The 12509-nt window shown below is 45.4% G+C and overlaps 1 protein-coding gene across 7 annotated transcripts in view; it reads right to left on the minus strand.

The window, feature by feature from the left end:
• Positions 1-593: 593 nt before the first annotated feature.
• The window catches only part of LOC1279129 (neural-cadherin), a 273365-nt gene continuing 261449 nt past the window's right edge, over positions 594-12509 (minus strand). For 5 of the 7 annotated variants that reach the window (XM_061656692.1, XM_061656693.1, XM_061656690.1 and 2 more), the window contains 7 exons: positions 10027-10164; positions 5596-9215; positions 5358-5528; positions 5026-5267; positions 4720-4929; positions 4330-4503; positions 594-4219 (listed from right to left, as the gene is read on the minus strand). In XM_061656692.1, coding sequence (XP_061512676.1) covers positions 4101-4219; positions 4330-4503; positions 4720-4929; positions 5026-5267; positions 5358-5528; positions 5596-9215; positions 10027-10164 — 4674 coding nt within the window. In that variant the 3' untranslated portion in view covers positions 594-4100. Of the gene's footprint in view, positions 4504-4719; positions 4930-5025; positions 5268-5357; positions 5529-5595; positions 9216-10026; positions 10165-12509 lie in introns of all 7 variants that reach the window. The other 2 variants (XM_061656695.1, XM_061656694.1) reach the window with 2 other exon arrangements.

Below are 12509 nucleotides of genomic sequence, written 5' to 3' on the forward strand. Positions count from 1 at the left end.
AGTTAATTTGATACAAACTGTGTAATAGTTTGTCGCATAGTTCATTACATAATTCATTATAAAGTTCATTCGTGTTGTTCGAGCAGTTCATGTCATGCAGTCCAAATTAGTTAAGTAGTTTTATCTATATCCTATGTTTTAGTTCCTTGTAATTCATATGTGTTTTCTTATTTCATATTCATATTCAAAATATTACCTGTAAATCCAACATTCTTTGTGATGCATTTCTAAACCATTGGTTTTTGCTGAACATTGCGAGAAATCGCACGAGTTTATTTTTAAATTCAGCATTGAGGACAATTACAAAATCAATACACGTACCACGAAAACAGCATCAAAAGCGAAAGAAATGGAAAAAGGTATGAAAATGTTGTTTGGCAATTTAATGTCTGCATCTGGAAATTTATTACCTTAGTTTTATACTCATATCAACCATAGAAAACGTTTGATTTTAAATGTATCCAGGAACTAATAATTAATAATTTTACTCAGCTTATGTTGACCATATTACCTTTTACCGGTCAAATATTGTAAGCATTTTTCTTTCATTCTCAGAAACGTTATAAAAAGAATGCTACGCATTTGCAGCCAGATTTGTTTGTATTTAATAGTTTTTTATTAAACTCTTATCTTTACAACGTCCGTTCGTCACACATGCTTTTACGACTTTTTCATTTGATTTTTGTATTTTGCTATCGTGTTATTCTTTTTGCACACTTCCTTTCGTCCTTCTTTTATACCACAGTTTTTGTAAAAACCTAAAATCAAAACAATACTCACAAACCAATTTTCAGTTGAGTATGTGACGTTTCCTTCCAATAATGAATCGCGCTTCATTTTAAATACTTCTGTTTTGTTTTTTGGTTGATTTTGATGTTTTTCTGTGTTTTTATGTAACTGTTGGTTTGTCTGTTTATTATAATTTAATCCATCTATAGTTCGTGTATGGCCTTTCTCGGGTTTTCTTAGGTCTGGACACTGTTTTCGCCACACGCTACCAAATTCCTTTGGTATGTACTACCGTACTTTTAAACAGGCGTTTACCCATCATTTAAGCGTCAAGGTGGTATAGAAATGATCGATGCAAAAATGAACCTATTTCTGTTAGTCAATTACCATTCGGGCATGTTTGCGTTACGTGTATTTTTGATTTATGTTTGCGTTCGTTTTTTGGGGAGAAATACACTTATGGTTTATTCCTGTTATTTTATGTTACAATTCCCTCCATCTCGTTTACATACATACACACACACATACACAATTAGATGAATCAACTGTATTTGCGCTTCGATCAGGTATCGTAAATATTTGTTGAAATGTTTCCCCTTTTATATCAATGCTATGAGCCGTTCACGTTTCATTGTTTCTTTTATTACAACCTCGTTCGTCGATCTAACCGACGGATACGTATCAAACACGGTTTTTGACTTGATTCAGCGAACCAAATAACAATCCTTTCAAATTTCGGGTATCAGTATCTGACTATAAAACGTAAACAATAAACTTTTCTCTTGCTGATTGATTGAACATATAGTCCGTTCGGATTTACCCGACGGTATAAATAATTGCAATTATAAATCACATACCATTGCTGCAAGAGTGGTTCATAACACCTGGCAAATCAACAATTTGTTCATATTTTGATAATGAAAGTTGTCCCTACCAAAGAGCACAAAGACAGAAGCTGTATAAATCTGTTACTCTTCCCACCCATCGTGCTACCTCAATTGTGTTGCAAATCAACAAAACTGCGGGGACCCGTTGTGTGTCCGATAATCTTATAAAATATGTAAATGCGTATTCAAATGGAACAAAGAAGAACAAAGAAATCAATATCGAAAGAGCTCCATTTAATGGCGTACTAAACATTATCAACCATCCTTTTAGTGTGCTATTTGTTCTGCGAAACTCTGCTATACAATCGAGATGCAGTTCCGGTTTCGAGAGACATAGGATTGCTGAGCGAAGGAAAATGCTGCAAACGGCACTTTACTAACGTTCAGTCATTGCAACGATTGAAGTTATGTCGTGCAGCACGTTCGTTCAATAAACGTTTCCCAAATTGGCAAACAGAAGCTCCCTGATAAAGCTCAACTGCAGCACCGAAACGAACGCTCTTTTGATCCACTTCAAAAATTCCCTGCTTTTCTTTTCGTTCCTATTCCTTCTCTGTCATCTTTACCCTGCATCTGATTTACCGCATCATCGATTCGAGAAACATAAATAATCATCGTAATTGATTGAAAACACAAGTTCCTCTTTGCGCAACTGAATGGCTTCATTTGTTTTACCGTTACAAAATGCAACTTTTTTGAAGGATCATTCCAAGAACAGATGATTTTAAATCAATCCTTTGTATAAAACGCAAAGTATTCCATAGTTGTGAAGATTCTCAACAAATGGTAGAGCATGTTTAAAGAGACTTTGGCTTCGAATACGAAACCTAGCAACGCAAGTGATAGCAAACGCTCAATCGACTACACCAAGCGGTCTACTGAAGCATGATGTGACTACAAGTTTCTTTCTTCTTGAAACATAGCCGAAAAAAGAAAAGAAACAAAAAACGACCCGAACAATATCGAAGTTTGGCCAAACTACGTTTTCTTGTGCGGTTGGTTTTGTCGATGTTCTTGCTTTCAATCGTCATAAAAGTTTTCGTTCCGGTCAAACGAGCAGGACGTCCGACAGTTTTGGAGAACGGTGAGTTCGTGTTTGCTTTGTAACCTGTACCAGTTAAGCCTTTGTTATCGGCCTTTTGTTTCTTCCGTCGGCTTTGTTGATTAAGTTTCGAGTTTTGTTCGTAAATGTTTGTCCACTTTCGGTCCACGGTGGAAGAGTTTGTTGTGCGCTTGTTGATTCGTTTGATTAATTGTTTCTGCTTTGATTTTCGTGGGATTTTGTTTTGTAATTTTCCGGGAGGGTGGTCATCCACCCCTTCGCCCGTTAAGCATAGTGGCGAGTTCATCATACAAATGAACAATTATGGAATGTACGGCATTTTACCTTGTTAAGGTTACTTGGGACTTTCTTCTATTGAGCAGAGTTTTTGTCTCTCACTGTCGTATCGTTTGATCAATTGCAATAACGAAAAACCAACAGTTAAAAAAATAATTCAAATAACGTTAACGATTTGATGGATGAGCCACATCCTACAGCTACAGCGTGGGCTTCCTTTCACAGTATCAGCGTCTATCGATCACTTTGGCGATGCGTTAACCAACATGGCACTATCGCTTCGTTAACCTTCCCAAGGAACACGTGTACACATTTTGAAAATGGATGATAAAAATATGTTATTTTTTATAAAAAAGAAAATCTATTCACCCTTTTGACCCCATTAGCTAGTAACCCATTTTCTAGTGCCCAATCAGAAATTTTCTGCTCAGGGAACTCATTTTCTTTCGCCAGCTTGTCCTTTCAAAAAGAACTATTTACTGTTTTTACAGTGTCGTCAGTGGCATGAAACTAGTACGTGTCTGTACGAGACAAGTAGGTTGTAGATTTGATTTTTACATGTATTATTTACAGCATACCGGTTTACCATAACTGGTATAGTTACAGTGATGCGCCATGTCCTTAACCCAATTATAGCGAGCATTTAATGCTCTCGTTTTCTGAGCAATTCAACCCTGCGCGTTGTACCGTTTGTCTGTTTGTAGCCTTACTGCACCTTCTTTTGGAAGTTAATAAAATCGATTTAAATTTGCTTTGCACCTATGCACTTTCATCACTTTCGCCACTTCTCGTTTTCCTGCAAACTGATGCAGTGCAAAAGTGCAATGCTACATTTTCGCGTCGGCTCGAACGATCATGTCCGCAGCGTAAACGGAGATTTATATGTATGTAGGGATTTGAGTGACTATTTTACAAAGAATATCTACCGTTTCGCCCGCATACTGGTGAGAAAGTCTCAATTTTTTCATATGCTACGACTTTGTTTTTTTTTCTTCTTGGGGTTATGAACGCACAGATTTATCTACAGGTCCGTGCACATCATTCAGCTTTGTCTGACGGTATGCCATGCTAAACTGAACGAGCGCGCACAAACGTCGACTTCGGGAACAAGAGACCTACAGCACCTGCGACAGCTACAGCTACTCTTAACTAACATCGTCATCTTCGATCTGCGCTTTGCTTGGTTCGTAAATATTGACTAACTTATCGAAACGGGGACCCCATGTGGTTAAAAAGCTATACTCATGGGGTTCATCGTCCGTACCTGCGGTGGAACAGTAGGAACAGGGAGGACAGTTTAGGTGTTGATAATCGTGTGCTGTTCGGGGCAGGTGTGGAAGATTATTATGGGTTTGGGCGATTTTTTTGATTTACCTGACTGTAAGGAACTTAGCGAGCCAGAGGTACTCCCACAACCTTCGTAGGCGTAGTTACGCAGATCGTCGAATGGCCCGGAGGCAGGGTCGATGTCGACGCGTCGCTTCCGGTCGTCCAGGAACACGTCCACCTTGCCGACGACCTGGTCGGACACGACGGCAATATCTGGACCTGTCGATGCGTTCGTTGAACGTTCAGAGCAGAATGAAACATAGTTAGCCAGCGTCGTGCACATTGAGGTAAATGAGCTTCCAATTAGATTACAAACACACACACATAACACTGAAGCAGCCAACAACGTTCGGGCGATACTGGAGAGGGCAATGCATGCTTGTGCTGTGTGCACAACCCTCAAAACGGCACATGCAAACGAAACACGCTACTTACGTACTGGCGGTGCCTTATGTTGAACGAGCTCTGGCAGCGGACCAATCGGGATCTTGAGCGTCTTCATGTCGAACGCGGTCATGTCATTCTCGCCGCCACCCTCGTCGCAGTAGTTGATGATGTTCTCACGGATGTCGTCCTTGGTGGCCGGCTTCTTGTTGAAGTTAGCCGAACGACGCCGGGAGCAGGAAAAATAAACAAACAGCAAAACTGTTTCGTGTGGAAAGGAAGTAACAAAAACAACAATTGTCTTTAGAAAATCTTCAAACTAATGTTTAAAGCACATCGAGACACGCTTCCACTTACTAATGATCAGTAATAGGCAGGCTATTACGGCGGCCAAGGCACTGGTGCTGAATTTAAGCGCTTGTCGTTCCTTCAGAAACTCACAACTCTCGCCCCAGTACGAGTCTGGACAGATGCACTTGTACTTCAGGCGCGGCTCCTGGTTGATGCAAGTGCCCCCATTCAGACACGGATAGTCCAGACACTCGTTCCGGTCGATGCAAGTCTTGCCTTCTGGTGAGATGATCATACCATCGCCACAGCTGTAACGAAAGAAATTCAATCCAAACACAAGCTGTTAGCTGCTGACCAAATAGACCATGCTCTCTCACAGTGAACATCGAGGTACTTACGCGCACTCGTACTTGTTCCACAGGTCGACACACTCGAACGGATCCGGACAGTACGCGTTCTGGCAAGGATTGTTCGAGGAACAGTAGCGGTCAATGTTCTTGGCCATCGTGGCCTGACCCCACTGTGTACCGTTGGTGGCTGGCGGAAGTGGCAAGCTTTTACCATCCAATCTGCAGAGAAACGAGAAGAGGTCATTATAAAACGACATCCAGCTACCATCATACCCGCTGGACTTACCTTATATCGTCGATGCAACTCTTCTGATAGTCCGATTTGACATCGTACGTCTTGACGCCAGTGAACTCCGGCTTGCCACCCGCATACACACCCTCCTGCTTGTCCACCGACAACCACTGATGTCCGTCGAACGAGAAGCTCTGGTTGAAGTTGGCACCCTCACCCCCGTCCAGCTCCAGGATGGCCGCCGAGCCGTACCGTTGCACCTTCACCACGTGCCACTGTCCGTCGTCCACCTCGACCGCCGTCAACGCTACCTCCTGCTCCTCCACCTGGCCCGTGTTTAAGCTGTACCGGAAGTACACCTTGGCACCCTTCAGCTCAATGATGCCGTACTCGCGCATATGCTGATCGCTGATACGGAACAGCTCGCCGTACGTTTCACGCGTGCGGAACCGTAGCTGAATCTGCGTTGTGAACTTATCCGGCTCGAAGCTGAGCGCGTACTTCACGTAACTGTGCGTCTTGAACGTGGTTGGAGTGGTGGGCAAGCTGCAGTACGTGCCCGTCCAACCGGGATTGCATTCACACTTTGCCTCGTCATAGCTACCGACACACTTGCCGTGCTCGAGACACCGAGCGACCTGCGGATTCAGATCGCACACTTCCTGCGTGTACAAACACCCGGGCGCACTACCCTTAGACAGTCCCGGGTGTGACAGGTCGTACAGAATTCCGTTGTGCTTAAACTCGCGAATGCACCCTTCGAAACCGACCCCGACCGGCATGTACTGCCAGCGGCTGTACGTGTAGTCAAACTTGTCCCTAAACACACCGCCAATCTGGAGCGGCGTGTTGAGATTCAGATATTCGTTGAACTGCGGCACCTTGCCCAGCGCCTGGCAGGTGTGGTCGACAAATTCGACCAGGTTGCCGTCGTCGGCTTCGGTGATTTCTGCCGTCTTGCAGAAATCGACCACCATTTTCACCTGCTCAGTGTCCCAGAACAGATCGATCCGGTGCCATTCGCCATCGTTGAGTGGATGTTTGGTCGCGATGCGTAACTCTAGCGTACCCGATCCGTAGTCGATAAGAAACCGGGGATAGCCTTGCTCCAGCTCCAGTGCAATAAAGTCGGACAGCTGCTTGGACGTGTCGTCCTCCTTGGGTGGAGTGATAGGTCCGTTGTAGAAAATTAAACCATCCGGTTTCGTTGTGATGATCTCGACGCTAATGTGCGACTTGTCGCACATGTCGAGCGGTGGGTACCAGGCCCAGCCACTGCCACGGAAGCTACGTACGACCTGCTGACAGCGAGGCCCCGTGTAGCCTGGTGGACACGAGCACTTGATACCCGACTTGGAATCGGTGCAGCGACCACCGTTCAGACAAGGATGGGATTTGCAGGTCTGCTGCTGCTTGTACTCTCGCGAGCTGCACACACACTCCGCCGTGGAGTTAATCTGCACCCCAACCAGGGCGGTTTTGTTCGCATTCACCAGGCAGGGGTTCGTTTGAACCTCAATGATGCTGGTGCACGACCCGGCACAGTCCGCATTCTCCAGCAGACATTCGTCCACGTTTACCATCGTAATGTTGATGCCCACCTCCTGCTCGATTTCCTCCTTGTGTAGCAGTATCACGCCGTTTAGCTGCACCGCCTTGTAGAAGTACGCGCCGTGCACGGCGAACCGCACATCGGTCAGCGGCACCGAGCGGTCTTTCATCTGCACACTGAAAACGTCCACATTCTTCACGTCCACGTTCAGCAGCTCCGCCAGCTTGTCCCGGAACCGTTCCAGCTTGCTGCGGAAGATGTTCTGGGTACGATAGTTCCAGATGCGTATAAAGTCCTCATCCGTAATTCCGGTCAGCCGGATCGAGCCGGAGTTGACGATCGCCTCGTACGAGATGTGCTTCACCACCACCGACATGTTTGCGTACGATTCCTGCGCGTGCTTGCGGTCGTAGATCTTGAAGCGCAGCTTGTAGCGTCCCTCGCGTGCACCGCGCCGCATCGTCACCATGCCAGATGTGTCGTCTAGCTTGAAGCGTGGATTCTCGGCCTCATCCCAATAGAACAGCTTGTCCGAGGTGTCCCAATCGTCGAGATCGTTAACGAACACACGCCCGATCGGTGTGTCCGGCGCCTGGCCTTGGTAGTTGTACACGATTACCTCCTTGGAGCCGGGCTGCATGATGTTATCGTTCAGATCACCGATCGTGATCGTCAGCGTGCTGGTGCCGGTTTGCGGTGGCGTGCCGGAGTCCTTAATAACGATCGGAATGGTGTACTGCTTGCGGTATTCGCGATCGAACGAGCCGAGCGATGAAATGATCGCCATACCGTCACCCTTGTTACTCTGCTCCACCTTGAAGGACGTCCGAATCACATCGTCTGCGTCCGGGTCCATGCGGAACTGGAACGGTGCTCCGTTGCCCTTCAGTCGATCATCCCTGTCAACGGCGGAGATTTCGATAATCTTCGACGGCGGTGAGTTTTCGAGCAGAATGGGCCGATAATCTTCCGCGAATACCGGCGCATTGTCGTTTATGTCCTTCACCAACACAGTCAAGATGGCGGAGGCCGTGCGCGGCGGTACACCGTCATCAGTGGCCAGAATCTCGAGCGAGTGTTTTGCCATTGCCTCCCGATCCAGCTCGCGTTGAATCGTTACTGTACCTTCCTGGTCGATGGCAAACTGGCGCTTCCGGTCCGTAGCACGGTTAATGCTGTAGGTAATTTTGCTCTTACCGCCCTTGTCAATGTCAACCGCTTTGAAGGTGCCCAAGTTTTTGCCAACGTCCGCGTTTTCGTACACCGCCGCCTCGATGTGCGGTTTTTTGAAGCGAGGTGTATTATCGTTAATGTCCTTCAGCTTCACAATCACCCACGAATGGTCAACGTGGTACTTGTCACTCTCGTCGATCCCATCGTTATCGATCACCTGTATCCGAAAGCGGAAGCCATTTATCTGCATCGGATCCTCGTAGTCTAGCGGCTGGACCACCTTCAAACTCCCCGTACCGTCTGCGTTCTTTACCATCGCAAACTTATCCGCCCCGTAACCGCTGCTTTCAATGATTTTATACTGGAAATTGTTTATCTCATCATCGTCATTCACCGTCACGGTCAGTATCGGTGCCTCGGGCAGCACGCTACCGTCGGTTTCCTCCACCTCGACAAACCACTCGTCCTTGGTGAAACGAGGCGGCATATCATTCAAATCCTTCACCTTGATGGACGCTGTCCCCGTACCCTTCAAACCTCCGCCATCTGTGGCCACTATCTGCAGCGAATAGTCGGGCGTCTTCTCCCGATCGAGACAGCATACCGCCGTCGTGATGAGTCCCGTGTCCGGATTGATGTCGAAGATCGGCAAACCAGTATCCTCCTCGATAGCGTTCTTCTCGATCGAGTAAATCACCTTCGCGTTAGTGCCTTCGTTGATGTCGTCATAGTCTTCGGCCTTTATTGTCATCACGTGCATGCCGATGGTGCCATTTTCGGTCACATTTCCGTACGCAATACCGTTCGGGAACTGGGGCGCATTGTCGTTGACGTCTTTCAGGTTGATCTGCACCTCCGTAAACCCCACTAAACCCTCGCCCCCTTCGTCCTGCGCAAAGACGGTAAACTTCCAAGACGCTCGTCCGTGTGGTGGATCTCGGTTTAGGGGCTAAAAATTCGGGGGAAAAGGTGTGAAATGAGAACAATAGGCAAGGCAGGAAGAAAAAAGTTTATTAGTTTCCATCATCACGGATGTTAATGCTTGGGTTGCATCATTTAATTAGTGGTTACGGAATGAATTTCTGGTTGACTTAATAAAGCCTACAAAGATTCTGTACACTGCTGGGCCATTGCATCAGTTTTGCTTTTGGCTGGCAAGAGAAAGTTTACACAATTGCTTGATTTAATTAAATTTATGTATTTACTTGAGGTAAAAACTCGAGTCCGGTATACCAAGCACGATGGAGTGTTCTTGTACTTTCATCGAATCATTTTGAGACCCGGCACTTGGCACAAGCAGGAAGTAATTCAAAACTGTACAGCAAACCAGAATCCAGTGACGCCATCGAAAAGTTTCTCCATCCGGCCAACTTTTGTTTCTGCAGACGTTTAAGGTTTTGTACCGGAAACTTAACCTGCGCTTTATCATTGGTATAAAATGGCTTCAAAGACTTCCAACGCTCGAACAATTCTAAAACAAAACGGTCTTCATGTTCCTTTGGCTTCGGATGGCGAACGGGTTGTGCATGCAACCCCCTGCACTGCTCTAGTCAAATCTTATCAACCGTACGAACCCCAAAGGTTTCCCCATTTCATTTCAATGTTGTCTGCAATGTGGTGTTGCCGCAGTTCTCATTTTTTAATTCTTTTTCGTTCCATACCGTCACGGTTAACTGCAGTGATTTTGTTTTGTTTGTCGTCACTGGCAGACAACGTGGTGGTGGACAACGTACGCTTGCGAGTGCAGAATGTTGACCTACCTTAAGCACAAATATTTCTCCCGTGGCCTTGTTGATGTCAAAGTTGCTGTCGGAGGGATTTTCGATGTCAATACCGGGCCCGGTCAGAAAGTAGATAATGTTGTTTGGTCGCTCCACATCGGCATCCGAGGCGGTAACCTGTTCGAGGCGAGGGAAAAGACACGAAAACGAGGCTATAAGTGGCCAGGAGAGGCAGCATAAAACCAAAAACAAGGGGAAATAGAAAAATTCGGAAAAATAAACGATGGGGAAAGGTTTATTTCTACGAACTATCGAAATCGATCGAAGAAGAAAGATTGCATCAAAGAAATGCAGGACAGCCGCAAGGCGTAAGATAGCCTTTCGCAGGTTTGCTTTGCGCGCTGTCAAGCTCAGTCAGCAGTGTTGCGAACGTGAACGGAAAATATGAATACTACGTAATCGGATGATTGGCATGACCATTTGCTGGTTTGGATCGATGAGATTGGACAGAAATATCAACGTACACCTGGTATGTTTGGGTAGGTCAGCTGGTCTTGATACACAGCTTGGACAGCTAATTCAATTCCATCGTCTGTCAGTTGGAAAATTAGTTTTTCATTTATTACTGCAAATTGCACTGTTCGATGATGTTGTATACTAAGGAGTAATTCGTTTGGTAGGAGGTAAAATCATTCAACATATTTTCCAGAAACACAACAACCCAAAGTAACGTGACGTTCAAGTCCAGCTCGAACCTGAAAAGTGTATAGCAGCTCGAGACAGTAATGCCTTCATTAGTCCATGAATGTTGTTTTAGCCATTCTGGTTGAGTTATTGCGCTAACAACGTATCTAACTTGATCGCTGGCGTAGCTGTGATTGATTGCTGTTTGTTTTGTTGTCTTTAATACAAACAAGAGATAGAGAGAGAGGTAGAGAGAGAGAGAGGCAAAGAGAGTGAGAAAAGAGAGAGAGAGAGAGAGAGAGGCAAAGAGAGTGAGAAAAAGAAAAAGAGAGAGAGAGAGCGAGAGAGAGGTAGAGAAAGAGAGAGAGAGAAAGAGAGAGAGAGAGAGAGAGAGAGAGGGAGAGAGCGAGAGAGAGAGAGGGGGGGGGGAGACCATTCCGTCTTGATTGATCGCTGCCAACAGTGCATGCAATTCCTTGGACGTCATTCTAGCTAAGTGTTTGTAACTATTTAAGCCGCGTAGTTGAATATATTTACCAATTCAACCATCATGCGCTTTTACAAGGCTTGACTCATACATTTAATCTTGTACGTGTTACACTCTACTCTGAGCGTTAATTCCTCTTCTTTAAGAAAACACAGAGTCAAAGGTGAACAACATTTTCGTTAATTCTTCGCGTAGAAGAAGAATCATAGAATTCTCTTCCTATTTTTGGCAACGATCATAATTATTCTCTACGTGCTCGATACGAGAGCTGCTTGATATAACGGTACGTACAAAACGTGCCATCAATTAACTGAATTTATCTGGCTTGTCAGAAGCGTCGGACCGGCCTGGATTGAAGGTCGTTACAAACGCTTACCCTGTTTACCTCCGATGTACTGGAACGCTGCGCTTGCAAAGGTACAGAGCTTGTACGTGGTCTATTGGCTTGTAAAACAAATATCATGGTTACCGAAGCATTTACACCATTCCTTCGACGGGGCATACGAAGCTGCGAAGTTAGTAACCGATCGGGAAGATGCATCACGGAAAGAAGAGCCCCTGCGAGTATATGTTGCGCATTGTAAATTTCATGATTGCGTTGTTCAATGGTAACGAGCACAAAGTTTCTCCATTGGCATACAACACCACTGCTTTCGGACACTATATGCAGTGTATTGCGTGCGTATGCGCGGTTGAATAGCCACCAGAGCAAAATAATTCCCCGCTCCGAACACGACAGGAAGTGTGTTAATAGTTTTTTTTTATGTTCATCCGTTTTATTTATTTTTTCTTTTCAACTCCATTCTCACAAGACGGAGACAATGAGTGCCGCGCATTTAAAAAGCTCTGCTTTTGCAGTGTGTTTGTTTTGCCGCAACGAGGGAACAAGAGAGTAGAGCAATAAGGTGAAATAAAATGGCATCGAGTAAATATAAAAGACCTTCTTTCTCCATCTGTACGGTCTCCATCCCTACATGAGAAGAGTAACAGGAAGAGAAATACGGAACAGAAAAGCAACCAGCACGACACAACCAGTTTGCCGGTGGTTATGTAAATTTTAATGAAATTTCATTCTACTTGATAGCTGCACAACTTTTTGTCTTCTCCTCGTTTCGATCGCTCCGGAGCGACATTTTCCTACTCAAACATTCTTGTATTTTTCTTGGCCTGCACGCCAGATTTTCCATTCCAAAAGTTTGTACGGCTCTCTGCGCTTTGCCGGCGGGCCGCTGCGTTGTCGCCGTCGGTGCAGCTTCGGGTGGACGAGCAAATTGCTAAATTTATGCAAACAGCTACACCATGATCATGTTTATTCGATCTTATTCCTGGTGCAAACATTTTGTATGTATGT

The sequence above is a fragment of the Anopheles gambiae genome, chromosome 3 (genome assembly GCF_943734735.2).
Source record: "Anopheles gambiae chromosome 3, idAnoGambNW_F1_1, whole genome shotgun sequence".
In the NCBI taxonomy this organism is placed as follows: Eukaryota; Metazoa; Arthropoda; class Insecta; order Diptera; family Culicidae; genus Anopheles; species Anopheles gambiae.